The sequence below is a fragment of the Pseudophryne corroboree genome, chromosome 11 (assembly GCF_028390025.1).
Source record: "Pseudophryne corroboree isolate aPseCor3 chromosome 11, aPseCor3.hap2, whole genome shotgun sequence".
Classification (NCBI taxonomy): Eukaryota; Metazoa; Chordata; class Amphibia; order Anura; family Myobatrachidae; genus Pseudophryne; species Pseudophryne corroboree.
The window spans coordinates 175,173,739-175,197,053 of NC_086454.1; the positions used below are offsets into that span (position 1 = coordinate 175,173,739).

The 23,315-nt window shown below is 43.6% G+C and overlaps 1 protein-coding gene across 1 annotated transcript in view; it reads left to right on the plus strand.

The window, feature by feature from the left end:
- The first annotated feature begins 3,917 nt into the window (after positions 1-3,917).
- Positions 3,918-23,315, plus strand: part of LOC134970077 (speedy protein E4-like) — a 40,807-nt gene continuing 21,409 nt past the window's right edge. The window contains exons 1-3 of the mRNA XM_063946167.1: positions 3,918-4,033; positions 8,540-8,598; positions 14,026-14,111. Of these exons, the coding sequence (XP_063802237.1) occupies positions 8,587-8,598; positions 14,026-14,111 (98 nt within the window). The 5' untranslated portion in view covers positions 3,918-4,033; positions 8,540-8,586. The remainder of the gene's footprint in view (positions 4,034-8,539; positions 8,599-14,025; positions 14,112-23,315) is intronic.

Consider the following 23,315-nt stretch of genomic DNA (forward strand, 5'->3'; position numbering starts at 1 on the left):
AGCTACCTCATTGCGCCTCTTTTTTTCTTTGCGTCATGTGCTGATTGGGGAGGGTTTTTTGGAAGGGACATCCTGCGTGACACTGCAGTGCCACTCCTAAATGGGCCCGGTGTTTGTGTCGGCCACTAGGGTCGCTAATCTTACTCACACAGTCAGCTACCTCATTGCGCCTCTTTTTTTCTTTGCGTCATGTGCTGATTGGGGAGGGTTTTTTGGAAGGGACATCCTGCGTGACACTGCAGTGCCACTCCTAAATGGGCCCGGTGTTTGTGTCGGCCACTAGGGTCGCTAATCTTACTCACACAGTCAGCTACCTCATTGCGCCTCTTTTTTTCTTTGCGTCATGTGCTGATTGGGGAGGGTTTTTTGGAAGGGACATCCTGCGTGACACTGCAGTGCCACTCCTAAATGGGCCCGGTGTTTGTGTCGGCCACTAGGGTCGCTAATCTTACTCACACAGTCAGCTACCTCATTGCGCCTCTTTTTTTCTTTGCGTCATGTGCTGATTGGGGAGGGTTTTTTGGAAGGGACATCCTGCGTGACACTGCAGTGCCACTCCTAAATGGGCCCGGTGTTTGTGTCGGCCACTAGGGTCGCTAATCTTACTCACACAGTCAGCTACCTCATTGCGCCTCTTTTTTTCTTTGCGTCATGTGCTGATTGGGGAGGGTTTTTTGGAAGGGACATCCTGCGTGACACTGCAGTGCCACTCCTAAATGGGCCCGGTGTTTGTGTCGGCCACTAGGGTCGCTAATCTTACTCACACAGTCAGCTACCTCATTGCGCCTCTTTTTTTCTTTGCGTCATGTGCTGATTGGGGAGGGTTTTTTGGAAGGGACATCCTGCGTGACACTGCAGTGCCACTCCTAAATGGGCCCGGTGTTTGTGTCGGCCACTAGGGTCGCTTATCTTACTCACACAGTCAGCTACCTCATTGCGCCTCTTTTTTTCTTTGCGTCATGTGCTGATTGGGGAGGGTTTTTTGGAAGGGACATCCTGCGTGACACTGCAGTGCCACTCCTAGATGGGCCAGGTGTTTGTGTCGGCCACTAGTGTCGCTTAGCTTAGTCATCCAGCGACCTTGGTGCAAATTTTAGGACTAAAAATAATATTGTGAGGTGTGAGGTATTCAGAATAGACTGAAAATGAGTGGAAATTATGGTTTTTGAGGTTAATAATAATATGGGATCAAAATGACCCCCAAATTCTATGATTTAAGCTGTTTTTTAGTGTTTTTTTAAAAAAAAACACCCGAATCCAAAACACACCCGAATCCGACAAAAAAAATTCGGTGAGGTTTTGCCAAAACGCGGTCGAACCCAAAACACGGCCGCGGAACCGAACCCAAAACCAAAACACAAAACCCGAAAAATTTCAGGCGCTCATCTCTAGTATTTATAACCTTACACAATTTTGTATCGTCTGCAAAGATTGACACCATGCTCTCTAGACCTACTGTTAGGTCATTAATGAAAAATGTTAAACAATAGTGGTCCAAGAACAGACCCTTGTGGCACACCATTTAGCACTTCAGTCCAATTTGAAAATGATCCAGTAACCACAACACGTTGCTCCCTATTATCCAATCAATTTCCGACCCAAGTGCATATTGTGCTCCCTAGCCCTATTTCCTGTAGCTTATAGATAAATCACATGTGCGGTACTGTGTCGAAAGCTTTGGCAAAGTCTATAAAGATTATATCCGCCTCCTTACCCTGATCAAGGTTCACACAATCACTGGTTGTATTTTCATTTAACAACCAGAACATATACTGTAGACTAGAAAACTACAAAGACAGTCATTTAAAAGTCAATATCAGGCCTTTCAGCTTTCAATATATCTTTAATTTATTATACTGTACTATACAATTATTGTGGATTACATAGATTTCCTATATAGATCAATCTGGTCACAGTATATCACTAAGGGGGATATCCAATAATCCCCGGTAAAACATCTTTTTCCAGTGTTTCACAGATTATTTTTTTTCAGGCTATACAGATTGATCGCTTGTAAAAAAAAATTACCAGGGCTAATTGGATATCCCCCTAAATATTATATGGGACTGAATTAGTGGATTTTGCCTTTTAATTAACACTTTTCTTCTAACTTTCTCACATATATATGTTTATATGTCAATCATGTCTGATTTTTAACCTCTATATTTCACTGTTCCTTTGCCCATAAATTGGGATACCTTTATAGAAAGAAGCAATAAAAGCAAAGTTTTACTAAAATAAATGACTCATTGTGCGCCCATTACAATAACCTTATGTTCCTTTCCCTCATATCATAGTTCAACTTGGTTGAATCAGGGATACAACCCCATAATCTAATTGTGTGATTTAAAAAAAAAAAAAAACATGTTTGGTAGTGTGCAGATATAACTTTCTCCTTTTTCATCAACAGATTGGCCAGATAGATTTCTAGCTGTTTTGGAGCAGTTTGTCCATTTTTAGCAGCTGCAGACTGACAGTGGTTTTCAAACCACCCTCTACATTACTGAACAGTAAATCCGGCCCTTTAGTAAGCACCTCCTTATGTTTCCTTTATACAACAGACAGTGTAAGCACAGAGTGCTAGATATACCATCACTGATACACATAGTGACCCATGGCATCGCTGGGCTCCATGGTAAAATCTTAGGACAATTTGGGCACTGCAGTGAATGTACTGGACCTATGTATGTTTAGAAGAAGTTCATCTCTTTCATCACCAAAGCAAAGGGCCTTGTAATGGTGACCCAGCATTGCCTCATGGCCTCCTCACATCTGGACCCCATAGCTGCCATCCCCTCTGAGTATACCCGCTAATGCGAGAAAGTTCCCATGTGTCAGTGACCAAAAAGAGGAAAACTGCATGTCTACAATCGTGGATTTATGTTAAATAATTTAATCTGTGACAGGTTCATAAAATAGATTTTACAGATATGTAATTGTAAATGTTACTATTACTTCCCTTATGTAATACAGCCTTTAGCTTTAGTGGCCCTTTAAGTCTAGTTATCACTATGGCAACAGCACTAGAACCATTATTGCTCATCCTGATGTCATAGCAATGCCAGTTGTTCTTTCTCAGACTAGCTGTGAGCTCTGTGCCTGACAGTTGTCTCACCTACCTGAGCATCGAAACGTTACGGAATTAGACTACATTTACTTCATTTTACTCTTTTTTATATATTTACTACTACATTTACTTTATTTATTCTTTTGTATATAGCATTTTTTTTTTTTATTCATATTTAAGCCTTTATAAACTTCACCTCACCTTTGGTGAGTGTGAGCAAGCTGCGGAGCAATGGACTCTGGGTAAGTCACTTCAAATAGTAGCTTATAGGATACTGGGGAAGGGATAAAACATTGTGATGCTGACTGTGTGTAGCGGAGTCACATATTATGGAGAGAAAAGATATCAGTAACTTGGGGACTATTTCTGCAGGTCAGTACTGCTGTAGAGATCTGTAACTAACATTGTTACTGATAGTTATAGATCTTATAGAGCCACTATTCTGATATTCTCTATGAAGAAATACAGTAATAAAAAGCATGTATCCCATCAGGGAGCCAGTATGACCTCACAACGCTTCCATATGTAACATGAGCTTTCATATAGTGGGAGAAAGTACTTACACAAGATGGAAAGGATTACGTAGCCACATTTATGGAGGAAACACCTGATCTGTGGATGGCTGCAGAGATTCTTATCATCTGAAAAACTAAAAGATATTTAGAATGAAAGTTACATATCACTCTTTTCCCCGTGTGCAATGTCAGCCAGACCTGCCATCCAGCAAACCTAGCTGCGTCCCCACTTTACAGCGGCAATGTATATATGTGTCTATGAATGCTGAATCATCTTTCACATGAAAATAAATATTACCATATATAATAGAGAATAATTTATCACATAGGCAAACTGCCCAGCCGCCCCCAGCCAAGAAAAGAAAACTAAGAATCTGTGAATATCCAAGCCACCATTTCAAGGCTCCTCGCTCAGAACATTGGAAAAAAGAAGCCTTTTACAGATTGCTGGGTAAGGTTTATTGGCCCTCATTCCAAGTTGATCGCTCGCTAGCTGCTTTTAGCAGCAGTGCAAACGCTAGGTCGGCGCCCTCTGGGAGTGTATCTTAGCTTAGCAGAATTGCGAACGAAAAATTAGCAGTTCTGCTATTAAATATTTCCCTGCAGTTTCTGAGTAGCTCCAGACCTACTCCTAGATTGCGATCCCCTCAGTCCGTTTAGTTCTTGGTTTGACGTCACAAATACGCCCTGCATTCGGCCAGCCACTCCTCCGTTTCTCCAGCCACTCCTGTGTTTTAGCCTGACACGCCTACGTTTTTTAGCACACTCCCGGAAAACGCTCAATTTCGGCCCAGAAATACCCACTTCCTGTCAATCACTCACCGATCAGCAGAGCGACTGAAAAGCGTAGCTCGGACCTGTGTAAAATTGCATAGTTTTGTGTAAAAATACTTAGCGCGTGCACCCAGTGGCCCATACGCATGCGCAAATTCGCCCATTTTTGGCCTGATCGCTATTCTGCTAAAAACGTCAGCGAGCGAACAACTCGGAAAGGACCACCATTGTCTGATCCTTTACTAACATTTGGCTATGGGTGATGTAGTGGGGTCCAGTAGGACCCGGCAGTATTAAGCTCCCTCCTAGCAGCTCCAGAATGATTCTAAGCATCACTACTTGGGAATCCCAACAAGTGCAGTGAGCTCCTGCTGTGATTAGGGTAAGACCGCTGGGGTCTAGATCCAAACCTCCTAAAACTGACACTGGCTAGGAAGGGGCACTAGACCTCGGGGACACAGCTCTGGAAGTGAGTCTGGGTGGGAAATCTAGGATAACAGACAGCAGTACAGAGAGGGCTGACATCACTGCTTTCTGGTGTACAGGATGTGAATGCAATTTTTATCCAACAAGACTCAGTTTCTAGGAGTTTAAAAATAGGATTTTGGTACCTACCGGTAAATCCTTTTCTCGTAGTCCGTAGAGGATGCTGGGGTGCACATTAGTACCATGGGGTATAGATGGGTCCACCAGGAGCCATTAGCACTTTAAGAGTTTGAGAGTGTGGGCTGGCTCCTCCATCTATGCCCCTCCTACCAGACTAAGTCACAGAAACTGTGCCCAAGGAGACGGACATCTTCAAGAGAAGGATTATACACAGATAGTCGTGAGAATCGTACCAGCTCACACATACAAGGCACGTCAAGCCAACGAAGCTTAAACACTTAACAACCGCTGAAATATTACTTACCAAGTAACAATTCAGTACTCAACTAAATGAAGTTGTACTGATTCAAATAACATTTGCAGGAAAACGAAGCGCTGGGCGGGCGCCCAGCATCCTCTACGGACTACGAGAAAAGGAATTACTGGTAGGTACCAAAATCTTATTTTCTCTGAAGTCCTAGAGGATTCTGGGGTCCACATTAGTACCATGGGGATGTACCAAAGCTCCCAGAACGGGAGGGAGAGCGCGGAGGCTCCTGCAAAATTGATTGACTGAACTTCAGATCATCAGAGGCCAAAGTATCGAACTTGTAAAACTTTGCAAACGTGTTCGACCCAGACCAAGTTGCAGCTCGGCAAAGTTGCACTGCCGAGACACCCCGAGCAGCCACCCAGGAAGACCCCACCTTACGAATACAGTGGGCCCTAACAGATCTTGGACAAGGCAGTCCTGCCGTAGAAAAAGCATGCTGGATAGTGAACCTAATACAGCGAGAAATAGTCTGCTTAGAAGCAAGACACCCAATTTTCTTGGGATCATATAGGACAAACAGAGAGTCCGACTTTCTGTGATGAGAAGTTCTCTTCACATATATCTTCCGAGCCCTTACAACATCCAAGTACTTTGATGTAATTGAGGAGTTAGTAGCCACTGGCAAGACAATAGGTTGGTTGATATGAAATGCCGACACAACCTTTGGAAGAAACTGCTGATGTGTCCGGAGCTTAGCTCTATCTTCATGGAAGATCAAGTAAGGGCTTTTACAGGACAAAGGCCCCAGCTCTGACACACGTCTAGCAGAAGCTAAGGTCAACAACGTGACCGCCTTCCATGTAAGACATTTGACCTTAACCTCCTGTAGAGGGCAGCCAATTGTTTCTGAAAGAAAATGGACAGGGACGAAATCTGTACCTTCACAGATCCTAAACTCAGGCCCATATCCACACCTGCTTGCAGGAAGAGGAAAAAACATCCGAGTTGAAACTCCACCGTAGGAAACTTCTTGGATTCACACCAAGAGACATATTTCTTTCAAATTCGATGGTAATGTTCAGACGTTACCCCTTTACTAGCCTGTATCAGGGTAGGAATGACCTCTTCGGAATGCCCTTCCGGGCAAGTATCAGGCGCTCAACGTCCATGCTGTCAAACGTAGCCGCAGTAAGTCTTGATAGGCGAATGGCCCCTGTTGCAGCAGGTCCTTCCAAAGAGGAAGAGGCCTCAGATCTTCTTGCAGTAGATTCAGAAGGTTAGAAGGACCCAGTCCTGAATCCCGAACCTGCGGCCCTCCAGAAGGCGAGGCAATTGGACCCACCAGAGGAGTGAAATCCTGGCCTTTGGCGACAGACAAATTCTCTGGTGCATGTGGAGATGAGATCCTGACCACTTGTCCAGGAGATCCAGTTGGAAGGTCCGAGCGTGGAACCTCCCATACAGTAGAGCCTTGTAAGAGGCTACCATCTTTCTCAATAGGCAAATGCATTGATGAACCAACACCCGGGCTGGCTTCAGGACATCCCGGACCATAGCTTGTATCACCAACGCCTTTCCTGCGGAAGAAACACCTTTTGCACTTCCGTATCCAGGATCATTCCCAGGAAGAACAACCTCTGGGTTGGTTTCAAATGTGACTTTGGAAGGTTCAGAATCCAACCATGACTCCTAAGGAGGCGTGTTGTGAGAACAATGGACTGCAGAAGCTTCTCCGTGGACGATGTCTTTATCAGCAGATCGTCTAGATATGGAAAGATGTTCACATCCTGTTTGCGGAGGAGAACCATCATTTTAGCCATCACCTTGGTAAACACCCTTGGTGCTGTGGAGAGGCCGAATGGCAGGGCCTGGAACTGGAAATGACAGTCCAGCAATGCAAAACGGAGATAAGCCTGATGCAGCAGCCAGATCGGAATGTGGAGGTACGCATCCTTGATATCCAGTGATACCAGGAATTCCCCCTCATCCAGACCTGATATCACCGCCCTGAGAGACTCCATCTTGAACTCCTTTAAAAAGGGGTTCAATGATTTTAGGTTCGGTACCACGTAAAAGTTCGAATAGTAACCTTTGTTCTGCATGTGAGGTGGTACTGGCACAATGACCTGTGCCTCCACCAGTTCCTGGACAGCCTCTTGTAGTACAGTGCTGTCTGCCAACAGAGTTGGTAAGCCGGATTTGAAAAATCGATGAGGAGGGAGACTTTGAAATTCCAGCCTGTATTCCTAGGATACAACATCTATCAGCCAGGGATCCAGACCGGACGAAAACCCAGACCTGACTGAAGCCCCACCTCCAGGCCGCACAGTCCACCGCCATGCGGAGGACTTTGGCTTATCTGAAACAGGCTTTTGTTCCTGGGAACCTGCAGCTGTTTCTTGGACTTAACTCACCCTCCCCTAAAGAAGGTATTGGACGGTCTGGCCTTTCTAGGCTTGTTAGGCAGAAAGGACTCTGCGTTGCAGATGAAGAGAAGGATTTCTTCGGAGCAGGTGTTGCTGAGGGAAGAAACAGAGACTTACCCGCTGTAGCCATGTATATCCACGTGTCTAGAGCTTCCCCAAAGAGTGCCTGACCTGTATAGGGTAGGGACTCCACACTTTTTCTGGATTCCGCGTCGGTCGACCACTGGCGCAGCCACAGTCCCTGACGAGCTGAAACAGTCATGGAAGATATTTCCGCAATCATGGAACCCAGGTCTTTCATGGATTCTACCATAAAACCTGTTGAATCATGTATATAATGCAACATCATCCCTATCCATCGTATCCAAATCCTCAAGTAAGGTAGACGACCATTTTTACTATTGCCTTTGCAATCCATGCGGTAGCAATAGTGGGACGTAATATGTGTTATCAATTTTTCTATAAGCCGGCTCCTTTAAGGCGGTAGGTAGTTCCTGGAACAGGCAAAACCACCTTCTTTGAGAATCTGGACACAGATGCGGCAACAATTGGCGGGTTTTCCCATTTGTTCTAAAAATAAACTTTTCTAGAAAAGCTCTGTAGAGCTCCACTAGCTGTGACCGGCTCCTCCGGGCACATTTTCTAAACTGAGTCTCGTAGGAGGGGCATAGAGGGAGGAGCCAGCCCACACTCTCAAACTCTTAAAGTGCCAATGGCTCCTGGTGGACCCGTCTATACCCCATGGTACTAATGTGGACCTCAGCATCCTCTAGGACGTAAGAGAAAATTAGAGTTAAATTCCCAATGATCGCTATGGGCAACACCAGCATTTCTTCGATTACCTCTCATTTCCCATTATACCATGTAATCCTTGAAAATTTTATACTTGTCTTTGCAGAAAAATGTAACATCAAAGGTTTTCTGAATACTGATAGGAGCCTGAGAATGTCGGACAAGGTATTTCTGTTACTTCACCATTAGTATTTTCTTGGACTTGTACTCAGTAGTGTGTAATATAAAGTAACCAGTCCGATATCACCTATGACCGGTATAGTGCTAACTGAAAGAGAGATAGGTAAAATGTCTATTGTATTTGGATTGGGTTCAAAAACGTATTTATACTTTTCCAAACGTTGTGTTTTCTGTTGCTCATTATCAAAGCAGCCCAGTCACTTTCACTACTGTGCTTCTTAATACACTGTACACCACGGACTGTGTCGCCTGGCAAGAGGCTGCTTTGTGCCTATCTGCCATGTGCATATTTATCAAGGCGGTTTTTCATAAACCACTTTCTGGATAATTTTAGGTATCGCTTCTATGTAATAAAAGCCTAATAAAGGAGATGAAAAAGGCTAACGATCGATGATGATCGATGTCCCTATTATTATCAATGGGGACGGTGATCTGTCCCCTGTATACCACTCTGAAAAGCCTTACATTTCTGCGTTTGGCCCGGCTTGTTTACAGCATCCTCAGATGACATTAACCCCTTGATGGTTATGGTGGTATTTTCGCAGGAGAGGGATTATATGATCCCTCTCATCAGCCTCTGGCCAGCTCCTGATGCTAACGCTGTGCAGATGCGCAGTGTCAAATTCCCTGGAGGAGTCTTTCACAAATGTGTAATGTGCTGGGGATGTAGCTCGCAAGAACAGCAGTTAAAGCCACTGATGTCCCTGCAAGTTATCCTTAGTAAACAGCGGGGATATTTTCATTCAAAATAAAAATGGTATCCGGACTCCAGGTCGACAGCACAAAGGTCGACACACTTTAGGTCGACGCCAATTGGTCGACACACATTAGGTCGACAGGGTCAAAAGGTCGACAGGGCCAAAAGGTCGACAGGAACAAGGTCGACATGGAAAAAGGTCGACATGAGTTTTTCACGATTTTTTTCTTTTTTTGAACCTTTTCATACTTAACGATCCACGTGGACTACGATTGGAACGGTAAAGTGTGCCGAGCGAAGCGGTAGCGGAGCGAAGGCACCATGCCCGAAGCATGGCGAGCGAAGCGAGCCATGCGAGGGGACGCGGTGCACTAATTCGGGTTCCCGGTCACTCTACGAAGAAAACGACACCAAAAAAACATAAAAAACTTATGTCGACCTTTTCCCATGTCGACCTTGTTCCTGTCGACCCTTTGACCCTGTCGACCTTTTGACCCTGTCGACCTAATGTGTGTCGACCAATTGGTGTCGACCTAAAGTGTGTCGACATTTGTGCTGTCGACCCTGAGTCCCAGACCCAATAAAAATATCCCTCACAATACGGACTATTATTAAGGGCAATGATTATTAATACATCCTCTTAATATAACAGAAGCAAGTGATTATATAAACAAATACAGATTCTGGTGCACAAGTATACAACGACAAAAAGCACATAAAATAAACAAGGCAAAGACAAGTAATGTTCTACCTGCACTTGTAGCCTTCACAACTTGCTGCAGCTGCCAGCTGGTGTTCTAGGTTCCATTGGTGCTTGTCTTAATCTTGGAAAGTTTAGGACCTGTCTGGAAAAGAGATAGGGAATAAATGCCTGCATTCAATAGTAATACATAATTTAAATCCCTCCCCCTAAATTTGCAACTACTAGCCAACAAAGTATTAGAATGCATATATCTCTCTCACTGATCCATCAATTTCTCTCAGTGTGGCAGATGTATTGAGCCTGGGGAAGGCATAAAGAAGTGATAAATGCAAGGTGATAATGCACCAGCCAGTCCGTTCCTAGCTGCCAAATTACATATTGGAGCTGATTGGCTGGTACGTTATCACCATGCACTTATCACCACTTTATCACTTCTTTATGCCTTCTCCAGTTTTAATACATCTGCCCCACTGTCCCTCCATGGGTCTCTCACTGAACATATTTTAATGTCTGTCTCCTCCATAGCAATCTCAAAATCCCCTCCTTCCATATCTCTCTGATTAACCCAGAGCCGGCCATAGGCATTGGCAAACTAGGCAATTGCCTAGGGCATTTGATATGCCTAGGGGCATCAGCAGCTTCTGCTAATTAAAATGATATGCGGCATGCCTATATTCTGTGTGTAGCATTTCAGATGCAGATACAGCCACAGTCTCACACAGTATATAGGCATGCTACATATCATTTTAATCAGCAGAAGCTGCTTGTGCATCCTATTCACTTAGCAATGCAAATAAGCTGCATTTTCATAAAAAAAAGGTGCACAACATTAGCATTGAGGCAAGATTTATGAGGACACATCTGTATCCAAGAAGAAGCAGAGGTCACAGTGTTAGTGGCAGTGTGAGTGCTGTGTGCATGTGAGTGGGTTGGTTGTGCAGTAGTGTTCAGAATATGTGTAAGGAGCATTATGTGTGTCATGTAAAAATGCATTAATAATGTGCAACATATGTGTAAGGGGCACTATGTGTATCATGTGTATAAGGGCATTAATTATGTGCGGCATATGTGTAACAGGGTACTACTGCATGTGTGTCATTATGTGTATAGGGGCACTAATAATGTGCAATATATGTGTAAGGGGCACTATGTGTGTCATTATGTGTATAAGTGCATTAATTATGTGCGGCATATGTGTAACAGGGTACTACTGTATGTGTGTCATTATGTGTATAGGGGCACTAATAATGTGCAGCAAATGTGTAGGGGGCACTATGTGTGTTATTATGTGTATAAGGGCATTAATAATGTATGGCATATGTGTAAGGGACATTATATGTAAAAAGGCATTAATAAAGGTTGTCATAATGTGTAAGGCACATTATGTTTATAAGGACATTAATAATGTGTCTCATATGTGTAAGGGGCATTACTCTGTGGCATTATGTGTATAAGGTGCTCTACTATGTGGCATTGCGTATAGAAAGGGCACTACTGTGTCGTCTAATGTGAATAAAGAGCAATAGAGTGTGATGTAATGTGAATAAGGTGCTCTACTGTGAGGAATAACATTTATAAGGTAAAAGTGATACTACTGTGGGATGTAATGTGAATTATGGACACTATCGCATGATCAAATGTGAATAAAGTTGCAGTACTGTGTGGCGTAATTGGAATTGAGGTTACTATTGTGTGGCCATGCTCCTTGCCAGCAAAAACACACCCCTTTTTGGGTTGAGCACCAAATGTGCGAACTGTTCCTATTTAAAATATAGGGGTACAAACACCAAAATAAGGACTGCTATGGGTGAGGGGTGATGGTGCTGGGAAAGAGGTGCAAGGTCAGAGGCGGAACCAGCGGTGGTGCTAGGGGGCACCAGCCAAAATCTTGCCTAGGGCATCATATTGGTTAGGGCCGGCTCTGGATTAACCCCTCCATTGCCATCTTGCCATTACATAGCTTTCTGATTTCCCTCTCCATAGCTGTCTCATTGCCCACTCACTCCATATTTCATGGATTGCTTCCTCTGGATATCTCACAGACCCCACTGCCCTCTCTAAGCACACTGACCTCCATCCCAGATAACTCACTGCCCCCCTCCTTCAGCACAAGACACTAACCAAGTTACTGCCCATCTCCCAGCACTCACTGACCTTTACCGCACCACTTACTGCTCCCTTCACAGCACCCCTCTCAGCATAGCACAACATACCTCTCCCCTCACAGCACAACACTCCCGTTCCCTCACCTCATACCTATTAGCATAGCACAGCACAACACCCCCTCCCTACAAAGCATAAAATACCTCTATTCGCACAGCACCCCTTTCTCCTCACAACATTCCACTCATCATAGCACAGCACCCCGGCCCTCTCAGCAGATTACAACACCCCTCTCCCCTCACAACACCCCCCTCCCCTCACAACATAGAACAGCACCCCTCTCCCCTCACATCACAGCATATCTCTCATGTCACAGCACAATACCCCCTTCCCTCACGACATACCTCTCAGCACAACACTCTTCTCCACTCACAACATAACATATCTCCTCACAGCAAAGCACCCCTCTCCCCTCAGAACATACCTCAGCATAGCACAGCACTACTTTCTCCTCACAGCATAACATATCTCACTTCTCACAGCACAACCCCCATCCCCCCTCCCCCCCCAAGCCCCTCACAGTGGCAAACGCAGGATTTCTAGAGGGTTTTTTTTAAATGCAGTCCACAGTGTACCACTCTGCAGAAGTCTGGGGGGGTGGCAGAAGAACCTAGTAATTACATTGATGTAAACATTGGTCTTTTTATACACTGTATACTGTATGGAATACAGCATTAATATTTAACGCTATAGATGGTAAATAGTATAGGCTGTATGAAACATATTTAAATAATCTAAGTAAGTGGTCAGGAAAAGGTTAAACATACCATAATAAATAAATAAATATACAAACTTAAAAGAACCAGTACTGGACTTTCTAAGCACACATTCTTCCAGCTCATGGTAAGGCTCCTGTCTCTTCTTCCTAGCAGCTACTCTCTGGTCCAGTGCACTAATTGAGTACTCAGATCCACACACACACACACACACACACACACACACACACACACACACTAAACTTGGTAGAATAAGCTGCTACCACTGGGCATGTGCAGCAGCTCTGCTCTGTCCCTTAAACTGCATGATGTGGCAGCAGCTCTAGTAATCATATTATATACCATTGCTATTGTTGTCATAATTTGGGCCACTTGCCAAGAGGAGGGGGGTTTCTGGGCAACTGGAAACCCCCCTGCGTTTGCCTATGCCTCACAATATACCTCTCAGCATAGCACAGCCCCACTCTTCCCACACAGTACCCCACTTCCTCATACCATAACATACCTCTCCACTCACAGCATAACACCCCTTACCTTCACAACACAGATTTCCATCATAGCATTGCAATTCTTTCAGCACAGCAACCCTCTACCCAAATATATGGCACAGCATCCCTATCTCATCCCTGCCACCTCCAGCAAACTTACCTGCCAGGAAAGTTGATGTTGGGCATCGCAGACCTGCCAGCAGCCCCTCGACCAGTTTTACCTCCCAGTCTGTATGATAGCAATGTGACATCATACCATGATATCACCCTTACATGCCACCGAGAGGCAGAGCAGTGTCAAGCCTCCTATGAACAGTGGCACAGTGGAGGACTGAGTGACAGTGACTCACTATCACTGACTGTGGCGGTGGCACATGTCGGGCTGCAGCACGGCGGCAACCGCAGTTTGGTGCTCTGTGAAGCCGAGTACCTGGCATATTGGTCAGGCTAGCCCTGTATACACACGATGTGCCCAGACCACACTTAGATCCTCAAAATCTGTGCATCCAAGTCCCACAGCTGTGCCCCCAATATTTTGACTTATTCCACAGGGACTGGGAATGACCACGGTAAAAAATAGGACTTCTGGGCTATGTATACCTGTATTTCCCCATTCTGACGCTGTAACTCGCATTTCTATACTAGTACTTACTGGCTATGATCTACATCTACTTTGAAAGAGCCAACCTAGCACCAAGCGAATACGACTGTGTCAATTTCTTCTGTGCTCTGTAAGTATTTCCACTTGTTAATTAGTCAGATACGGCTGGATTATAAAATACATAATGTTCCAGATAATTTACCAGGCAAGTCAGGGGTTATTTACTTACCTGCATACATATTATACATTCCAGATATATTTCTATCTATCACCTTCCTCCTAGAAAATACTATATACTTCTGGGGGAAGCACAACAGCTCCATTAGTTTTTAAAAGATACATATGAAGAAAAATATTTGCTCCTTTAATTAATTATATATTCAGGCTGTTCTTTCTGTTATTGACATATTGAGTTGGCGTTAACAGAACAGGCATTGTGTTGCATAGATGATAAATTAGACAATTGGCAGAGGTGGTTATTGGTGGAACAGTCAGCTCCACACTGTAGGCCTAATTCAAGGTTGATCGCAAAAGCCAAATCTTTCTCTAATGGACAAAACCATGTGCAGTGCAGGTGGGGAGATATAACATGTGCAGGGAGAGTTAGATTTGGGTGGGGTGTGTATAAACTGAAATCTAAATTGCAGTGTAAAATAAAGCAGCCAGTATTTACCCTGCACAGAAACAACATACCCCACCCAAATGTAACTCTTTCTGCACATGTTATATCTGCCCCTCCTCCCGTAGTCCACATGGTTTTGCGCACTAGAGGAAGATTTTACTTTTGCAATCAACCATGAATTAGGCCCTGTGTGCAGTAAAAAAGCCAGCCTCTATGGCATTTTCTCCATCAAAGGGCTGTACTCTGTGATAAATACACCCACTGTCACTACCATACCACAATCTACTATATTGTCTTGTACTTGACAAAATGAGACACATAGTAGGTCAAATTAATAGAAACTAAAACATGGTTTGCATATATGATGGCTATGGTGGTCATTCTGAGTTGTTCACTGTACAGCAAATGTCAGGGTCCGGAGTCTTACCGGTACGCTGGGCCGCGGGGCTGGCTTCCTTGGTGATGTGCGGGCAGTGATGGAGGTGGGCTGCTGAGCCGGATCCATAGGCAGCAGTAGCGGCGGTGAGGGGGTCCGTTGCTAGGAGACCAGGGGCAGTGAGCAATGTGGCTTTGCAAAAAGGTCTGTATTACTGGGCACTGCCATGTTGGAGACCAAGTTTTAAAGCATAGTTCCTGATTCCTGTTTCTTCTAGCCAATCCAGGGGAAGCTCTCCCTATAAAAGGGGGCTGGTTTAGGACAGGGACGCCAGTGCTTCAAGTTACAACCCTGTTGTAGGTGCTTTAGCCTGTGCTCCCAGGATTCCTGCTGTATTCTGGTTCCTCCTGATCCTGCTTGGTCGGTTCTCTGTTGCTGCTGCAGCCCTGCCGATTCTAGCCTGCTACTGTCTGTGGAAGCGCTCCTGGAAAACCCGGTCCAGTAAGACTCTTTGGGCATAGTCGACCCCGGGTCTTCTGCCTCATCTTTCAAGCCACACTCCACAGATCTCCTTCACCAGCCACGCCTTTGTACCACTGACCACAGCCTGCAGATTATTATCTACAGCTTTTGTTTTCAAAACCACAGTCCACAGTCCTTGCCTCCAGCCACGTCTTTAACCACCATCCACAGTTCCACAGTTCATCATCTACAGTCTCGTCTTTCAAATCACAGTCCACAGTTCTTCGCCTCCAGCCACGTCTTTAACCACTATCCACAGTTCCGCAGTTCATTAATCACAACCTCGTCTTTCAAGCCACAACCTGCAGTTCTTTATCCGCAGTTACGTTCCTTAACCATCGTGCTTCAGCCTCAGTTCTCTACCTCAGCCCTGTACATAATAAATACATCCTATTGACTCTCAAACCCCACCTACATTCTTCATTGCTCCGTGTCCCATGCGAAGGACCTATATCCAACCCCCTCATCTTTTTCATCCACAGCCTGCAACCTCCTCGGGCAAATCTCAGCTGCTGGATCCTCAAACTTTGCTAGACGTGACAGTAAGCACTGGCCCAATGGATTCGACAGATGATCAGGCCTCAGGAGGGGATTCAACTGCAGATATCTGGTCTCGCTTAAGTAAGCAGGAGGCCACACAATCCCAAATCGTGCAGTTCATGCAGAGTATGTTCAAACGTCTCAATTCCCTCTGTGTTGCCATGACAGCCCGTCAAGTATCTACAGCTGCTCCGACATTAGCACCTCCGGTCCAGCTTTCTCCTGTACCAGTACCACTTCCACGGTTGCATTTGCCATCTCCCAGTAAATTCGATGGGAATCCAAAACAATGCCGCGGGTTTCATAACCAGTGCGAAATCCAGTTCGAACTACAGTCGCCCATCAGCACGAACCAAAGTAGTCTATAGAATTTCTTTACTTACTGGGCAAGCGTTGGAATGGGCTTCACCTTTGTGGGAGAGGATGGATCCCATCTTATCTAACTATCCAGAATTCGTGGCCACATTTTGAAGAATCTTCGACGAACCAGGCAGGACTTCTGCCGCCTCATTGGAGATCCTGCGCCTGCGTCAGGGCACGCGTACGGTCAGTCAGTACGTGATCCAGTTTCGCACCCTTTTTCCTCAGAACTGAACTGGAACGAGGAGTCTCTCATTGCAGCTTTCTGGAGCAGTCTCTCCGAAAAGATCAAAGATGACCTCGCAACTCAGGACGTACCTGATAAGTTGGATAAACTAATTTCTTTTTGCAATAAGTTAGACCTGAGGTACAGAGAACACTGTATGGAGAGGTTGCGGTCAGATCGCCCTAAGCCTATAGTTGTTCTTCCACCAACACCATCATCACCAACTGCGGAGGAACCCATGCAGATTAATCGCTCTCGCCTCTCCAATGAAGAACATCAGAGACGGTGACAAGAGAACCTCTGCTTGTATTGTGGTGCATCTGATCACTTTGTTAAAACTTGCAATCTACGTCTGGGAAACGCCCGCTCCTAGTTTGTGCTGGAGAGGTCAAGCTAGGAGAAGTCTCAGAATAACATACCAAGAAAGAGTCTGTCTTGTTAACCCAATTGGAGCTCTCTTATTTTTCTCTTCTCATCCCTGCACTACTCGACTCCAGAGCCGCCGAAAGCTTCATTACGTCAACTGTGGTCAAACGATCTGGAATACAAACGGTTCCGTTGGATCATACTTTCTCTAACGTCCTAGTGGATGCTGGGGACTCCGTAAGGACCATGGGGAATAGATGGGCTCTGCAGGAGACTGGGCACTCCAAGAAAGAATTAGGACTACTGGTGTGCACTGGCTCCTCCCTCTATGCCCCTCCTCCAGACCTCAGTTAGAATCTGTGCCCGGACGGAGCTGGGTGCATTTTAGTGAGCTCTCCTCTCCTAAGCTTGCTAATAAGAAAGTATTTTGTTAGGTTTTTCATTTTCAGAGAGCTTCTGCTGGCAACAGACTCTCTGCTACGTGGGACTGAGGGGAGAGAAGCAAACCTACTAACTGCAGCTAGGTTGCGCTTCTTAGGCTACTGGACACCATTAGCTCCAGAGGGATCGAACACAGGAACTTAACCTTGGTCGTCCGTTCCCGTCCCCACGCCGGCGTCCCCCTCGCAGAGCCAGAAGACAGAAGCCGGCGGGTGAAGCAAGAAGATGTCAAAATTGGCGGCAGAAGACTCCTATCTTCATATGAGGTAGCGCACAGCACTGCAGCTGTGCGTCATTGCTCCCACACTAACCCACACACTCCGGTCACTGTAGGGTGCAGGGCGCAGGGGGGGGGGGGAGCGCCCTGGGCAGCAATTGAGTACCTCCTGGCAAAATAGGGCATATATACAGCTGGGCACTGTAATATGCATGAGCCCCCGCCATTATTTTTACACTAAATCGCGGGACAGAAGCCCGCCGCTGAGGGGGTGGGCTTCTTCCTCAGCACTCACCAGCGCCATTTTCTCTCCACAGCTCAGCTGAGAGGAAGCTCCCCAGGCTCTCCCCTGCAGAAGCACGATAGAAGGGGGTGAAAAGAGAGGGGGGGCACATAAATTTTGCGTAAAAACAATATATCCAGCAGCTACTGGGTTAACACTACGTTACTGTATGATTCCTGGGTTATATAGCGCTGGGGTGTGTGCTGGCATACTCTCTCTCTGTCTCTCCAAAGGGCCTTGTGGGGGAACTGTCTTCAAATAGAGCATCCCCTGTGTGTGTGGTGTGTCGGTACGTGTGTGTCGACATGTCTGAGGTAAAAGGCTCCCCTAAGGAGGAGATGGAGCTAATATGTGTGTGAGAGGGTGTCTCCGTCGACAACGCCGACACCTGTTTGGATATGTGTAAGTGCTAAGGTGAATTTATGGCACAAAAAATTAGAGAACAGACAGGAAATCTAGCCATGTCTGTCCCTCTGTCGCAGAGACCTTCAGAGTCTCTCAATGCTCACTATCCAAAAATAATAAACACTGATATCGACACGGAGGTTGACTCCAGTGTCGACTACGATAATGCAAAGTTACAGCCAAAATGGCAGGAAAGTATTCAATATATGATTATTGTAATAAAAGATGATTTGCATATCACTGATGACTCATCTGTCCCTGACACAAGGGTACACATGTTTAAGGGGAAGAAAGCTGAGGTAAATTTCCCTCCTCTCATGAGGAAAAAGAGCGGGAATCTCCAGACAAGAGACTGCAATTTCCCACAAAGAATTCTCAGGCAGTATCTTTTCCCCACTAGGGCCAGGATACGATGGGAATCTTCCCCTAGGATGTCACAAAAGGTAGCCCTGTAGTAACAGCTATTCTCAGGGATCCTGCAGATAGCGTGCACATTCTGGTACACTACTCAGACCGGCGATGGCGTCGGCATGGGTTTATAGCGCTGTGGCAGCGTGGACAGTTACCTTATCAACAGAGATTGAGACCCTAGTATGTAGATATATATATATATATGTATATATAGAGATATAGATATATATATATTAAAGATGCTCTCTTAAGATATATATATATATATATATATATATATAAGCGAAGAAAATCAGACAGAGCAATCGACGTTTCGGTCCTCACTTGGACCTTTGTCAGGATGAGGACCGAAACGTCGATTGCTCTGTCTGGTATGGATTTATAAATAAATTTCTACTTTAATGAAGACTGGTGAGTGCTCCCATTTTCTTCGCTTGTGTATTATACTGGTGACTTTAACTAGATTCCCAGTTTTGGACGGCACCCCAGCAAAGAAACTTTAAAACGTGAGTGTGGACCCAACGCTTGGTATATATATATTATATATATATATATATATATATTGCATTGAAAGAAAGAGGCGGCACTCTGGAGACTCTGGTAAAGCGGTGAACTCTGTCAGGTGAGACTGACAGAGTTCACAGCTTTACCAGAGTCTCCAGGGTGCCGCCTCATTCTTTCACTGCAATAGATATACAGACTGTCGGGTCTGTCTGGGAGGGCACAGGAGCGTGAGCCTTGCTCAATTAGCCCACGGGGGAGTGCAAGACATATTTCTCCTATATATATATATATATATAAAAAGAATATACCCTTAATTCGCGCTGTACAACACAGCTGCACCTCAATAGTAGTCACCTTGCTAGACGGTGACAAAAATAGTGATACAAATACAATACTCAGAGGGCGCTCAGTAACAATTTGTTCAAATAAAATCCAAAACCAGCTTGACCTAAATTACACAATTTAATTTATTAAAAATAATATCTAAAATATTGTGTAATAATACATCAATATAGTAATTCATACAGTGAATTCATAAAACAATATTTCATAAAACCCAACGCGTTTCGTCCGTTAAGGACTTCATCAGGGGTATGGGTCTTCGCTGGTGTTAGTCAAAAGGAGAAGAGGAGGAAAGAACAAGAGAGCAAAGAAAAAAAGAATCAATACAAATCATCATGATATACAGATATATATTCAAGTAACGTTTTCATTGTTTATAAAAGAAAACCTTTTTTCATTATTTCATTAACTATTACATCACAATTTTTCATAGAGAATGAATATTTAAATTCTTTAGTAGACATTGGAAAAAGAAGATACTCTCCAATAATCAATTCAGGCTTTTTTTTTTTTTTTTTTTTTTTTGTTTGTCCTAATTGCCTTATTTCAAAAGAAAATAACAACTTACTGTGCAAATATAACTGCTCTGAGTGGATTATTTCTTCTTTATAATGCAGTAGTTTATTCTCTGTAATTCTAAGAATAAAATATATATATTGTTTTAAATGGTACTGAAAGGTTGAATATAGAATTACATCTAATTAAAATGGATCACTCACTTGGCTGTCTCTGGAGATAATCTTCATTAGAGATCAACTACTCCTATATTATGGTCAGTCAATGTTCAATACGTCTAAATAAGAAATTCAACAGTATTACGGGCCAAATGCCTCAAGGAATTTAGAATCTTATTGGAATATGTAGCCATACTCACTTTCCAATACAAATTCACCTGCTCACTGATGGTCTAATCTTGACCGGATGAATTAGTCTAAGAAATTAATTGGAGATAATTAAGGGTGTCCAAAGCACTATATAGGCATATTTAAAAACTGAACTTTGTTATAACTTACTTAAAGTTCAGCACAATGATAACGAGTTGGGCTAAAAAGCTCCTTAAAATCCAATAAGGTGCATCTTCTAACTAGAATCAAAAGTGAATTAAATTAAGGACCTAATTAGTGACCAATAATAGCACTTAATATAGAGTCTTAATTATTACTTACAATAAAAATTCTTTAGAGTTCGACAACAAGTAGGTTCTGAGCTCCACAGTGGCCGGTAAGATATAACTTCCAACTAGAACTAAATAAATTATATTATACTAACAGCATAATTTGATATTAACCTATTAAAGAGCATCAGAAGTACTTACATTAAGAGATTCAGGACCTGTGTTGCTGCCTCCTTTCCTGTATGGCAAGTGATTTGGAAGAGATTTCTGAGGCCTATTTATACCCCTAGGGAGTTTACATCACTTCCTCCCTCTGCTGATAGGTTAAATCTGATGAGTCAATTATATGACATTTTACCAATATTAAACTAGTATAAGGCCTGATGCCTATATATATGGGTCAAGTTTATTCTACAGATGTTTGTGTCTGAAAGGCTAATGATAATATGGCATAATTAAATACTACTTCCGCCTTTCACTTCAATTATTTCCACGGTTTGCTGTATAATTACTACCCTCTGTATTAATTCGGATCGGGGCAGCCTCACTTGGCATTTTTTACTGATTACCCCATTTCTTATTTAATTAAGCCCAGAGAGAAAATTGAACGAAGATAAATAAATTCTCCTTATGTAACGCCGTGCGTTCCACCCATAACAGCGGTGGAACGCACAGCGTCACTTCCGAGTTGTCCCGTGCGCTCCATAGTAGCAGTGGAGCGCACGTCTGCACTTCCGGACCTGCGCATTGGCCGAATCTTCGTGCGTTCCTCCCATAGCGACGGTGGAACGCACAACGTCACTTCCGGATTGTCCCGTGCGCTCCAATCATTAACTTATCAACGAAAGAACTTTCTACAGCCGAAAAATCGGTATTAGCTAAAGGTCTGAAGTTTGCTCCCAATGGGGGAGCTGATAAGTTCCATCTTTTTATAGATCTAAATAGGTATGTTAGAAACCTGACTGTACAGAGACATTTTCTAAAGAATCCTGTTCCCAGATTATCATATGAGCCTAAGGACAAACCGGTTGTCTCCCTACCTTCAAAATTTTACCCCGTAGAGTCCCGGGGGAGCCATATTGATATTTTTTATGAGTCTGTCAGAGACGACTTTAGAAAAATGAAAACTTATGATAGTAAATACAATAATAATATCAACCCACAGGAAAAAAATGCCATTAAAAATCTGATTAAAGACCCTAATATAATTATTAAATCTGCGGATAAAGGGGGGGCAGTAGTCCTACAAGACAAATCTGCATACCTAAAGGAATCCTATAACATACTGGAAGATACTTCCACGTATATTCAACTCGAAAAAGATCCGACTGTAGAATTCCAAGACTCTTTATATGTACTCTTAAACACCGCTAGAGGAAATAATTTAATTTGTAAAGATGAATTTAATTATCTTTACAAAAAATTTCCCAAAATGCCATTATTTTATCAACTTCCTAAGGTACACAAAAATAGAGAATGCCCTCCAGGCCGTCCAATTATTGCAGGAATAAGCTCACTTACTTCTAATCTCTCACATTTTATCGATTTAAAATTACAGCCATATGTCCTGTTGAATAAATCCCACCTTAAAGATTCAACTAGCCTTTTAAAACTTGTCAAAAATCACAAGTGGTCTGACACCAATAGGTGGTTAACGGTGGATGTACAGGCCCTCTATTCCTCCATCCCACATGATAGGGGAATAGAAGCAGTGAAAAATGCATTGGAAAAGGATTCTAAGAATACAGCGTTAGAAGTTACATTCATTATTGACTGCATTAGATTCATTTTAGAACATAATTTTTTTGAATTTAATGGTAGTTATCTTCTACAAAAACAGGGTACCGCGATGGGGACTAAATTTGCCCCATCGTATGCGAATATTCTGATGGGCGAGTGGGAGAACAAATTTGTGTATGACAGTGATTTTGAAAGGACCAATATTAAATTATATAGAAGATATATCGATGACCTTATATTTATATGGGACGGTGATTTAAATAGTATAGAGAGGTTCATAGATCACCTGAACAATAATAGCTTTAATCTAAAGTTTACATATAAAACAGATCCAGTTACTATAGATTATTTAGATCTAGAACTGAAAGGATGTACTATAGGAGGAATAACTACCAAAACCTTCTTTAAATCTGTAGATGCTAACAGCTATATTCCTCAAAATAGCTGTCATCACCCAGTATGGAAAAATGGAGTCCCTTATTCCCAATTTGTGAGGGTGAGGAAAAACTGTAGTGACATGACTGACTATTGGGAACAATCGGCCATTCTCTATGAGAGATTTATAGAAAGGGGGTATGAAGCTGGATTCCTGAATGAGGTCAGATTAAAGGCCTCCAAGAGATCCAGGACAGAACTTATAGAGGGCAAATCTGTAACTATCCCCAATAATTCCAACCAATGCAAATCTTTTATCACTCAGTACAGTAAAGATGCGAATAAAATACAGAAGATAATGACTAAACATTGGGGTCTACTACAAAAAGACCCGATTTTAGGACCTACACTGCCGAATAAACCTCGATTAGTCTATAAGAGAGCACAGAATTTAAAAAATTTGATAGCACCTAGTAATCTTAAAAAAGAT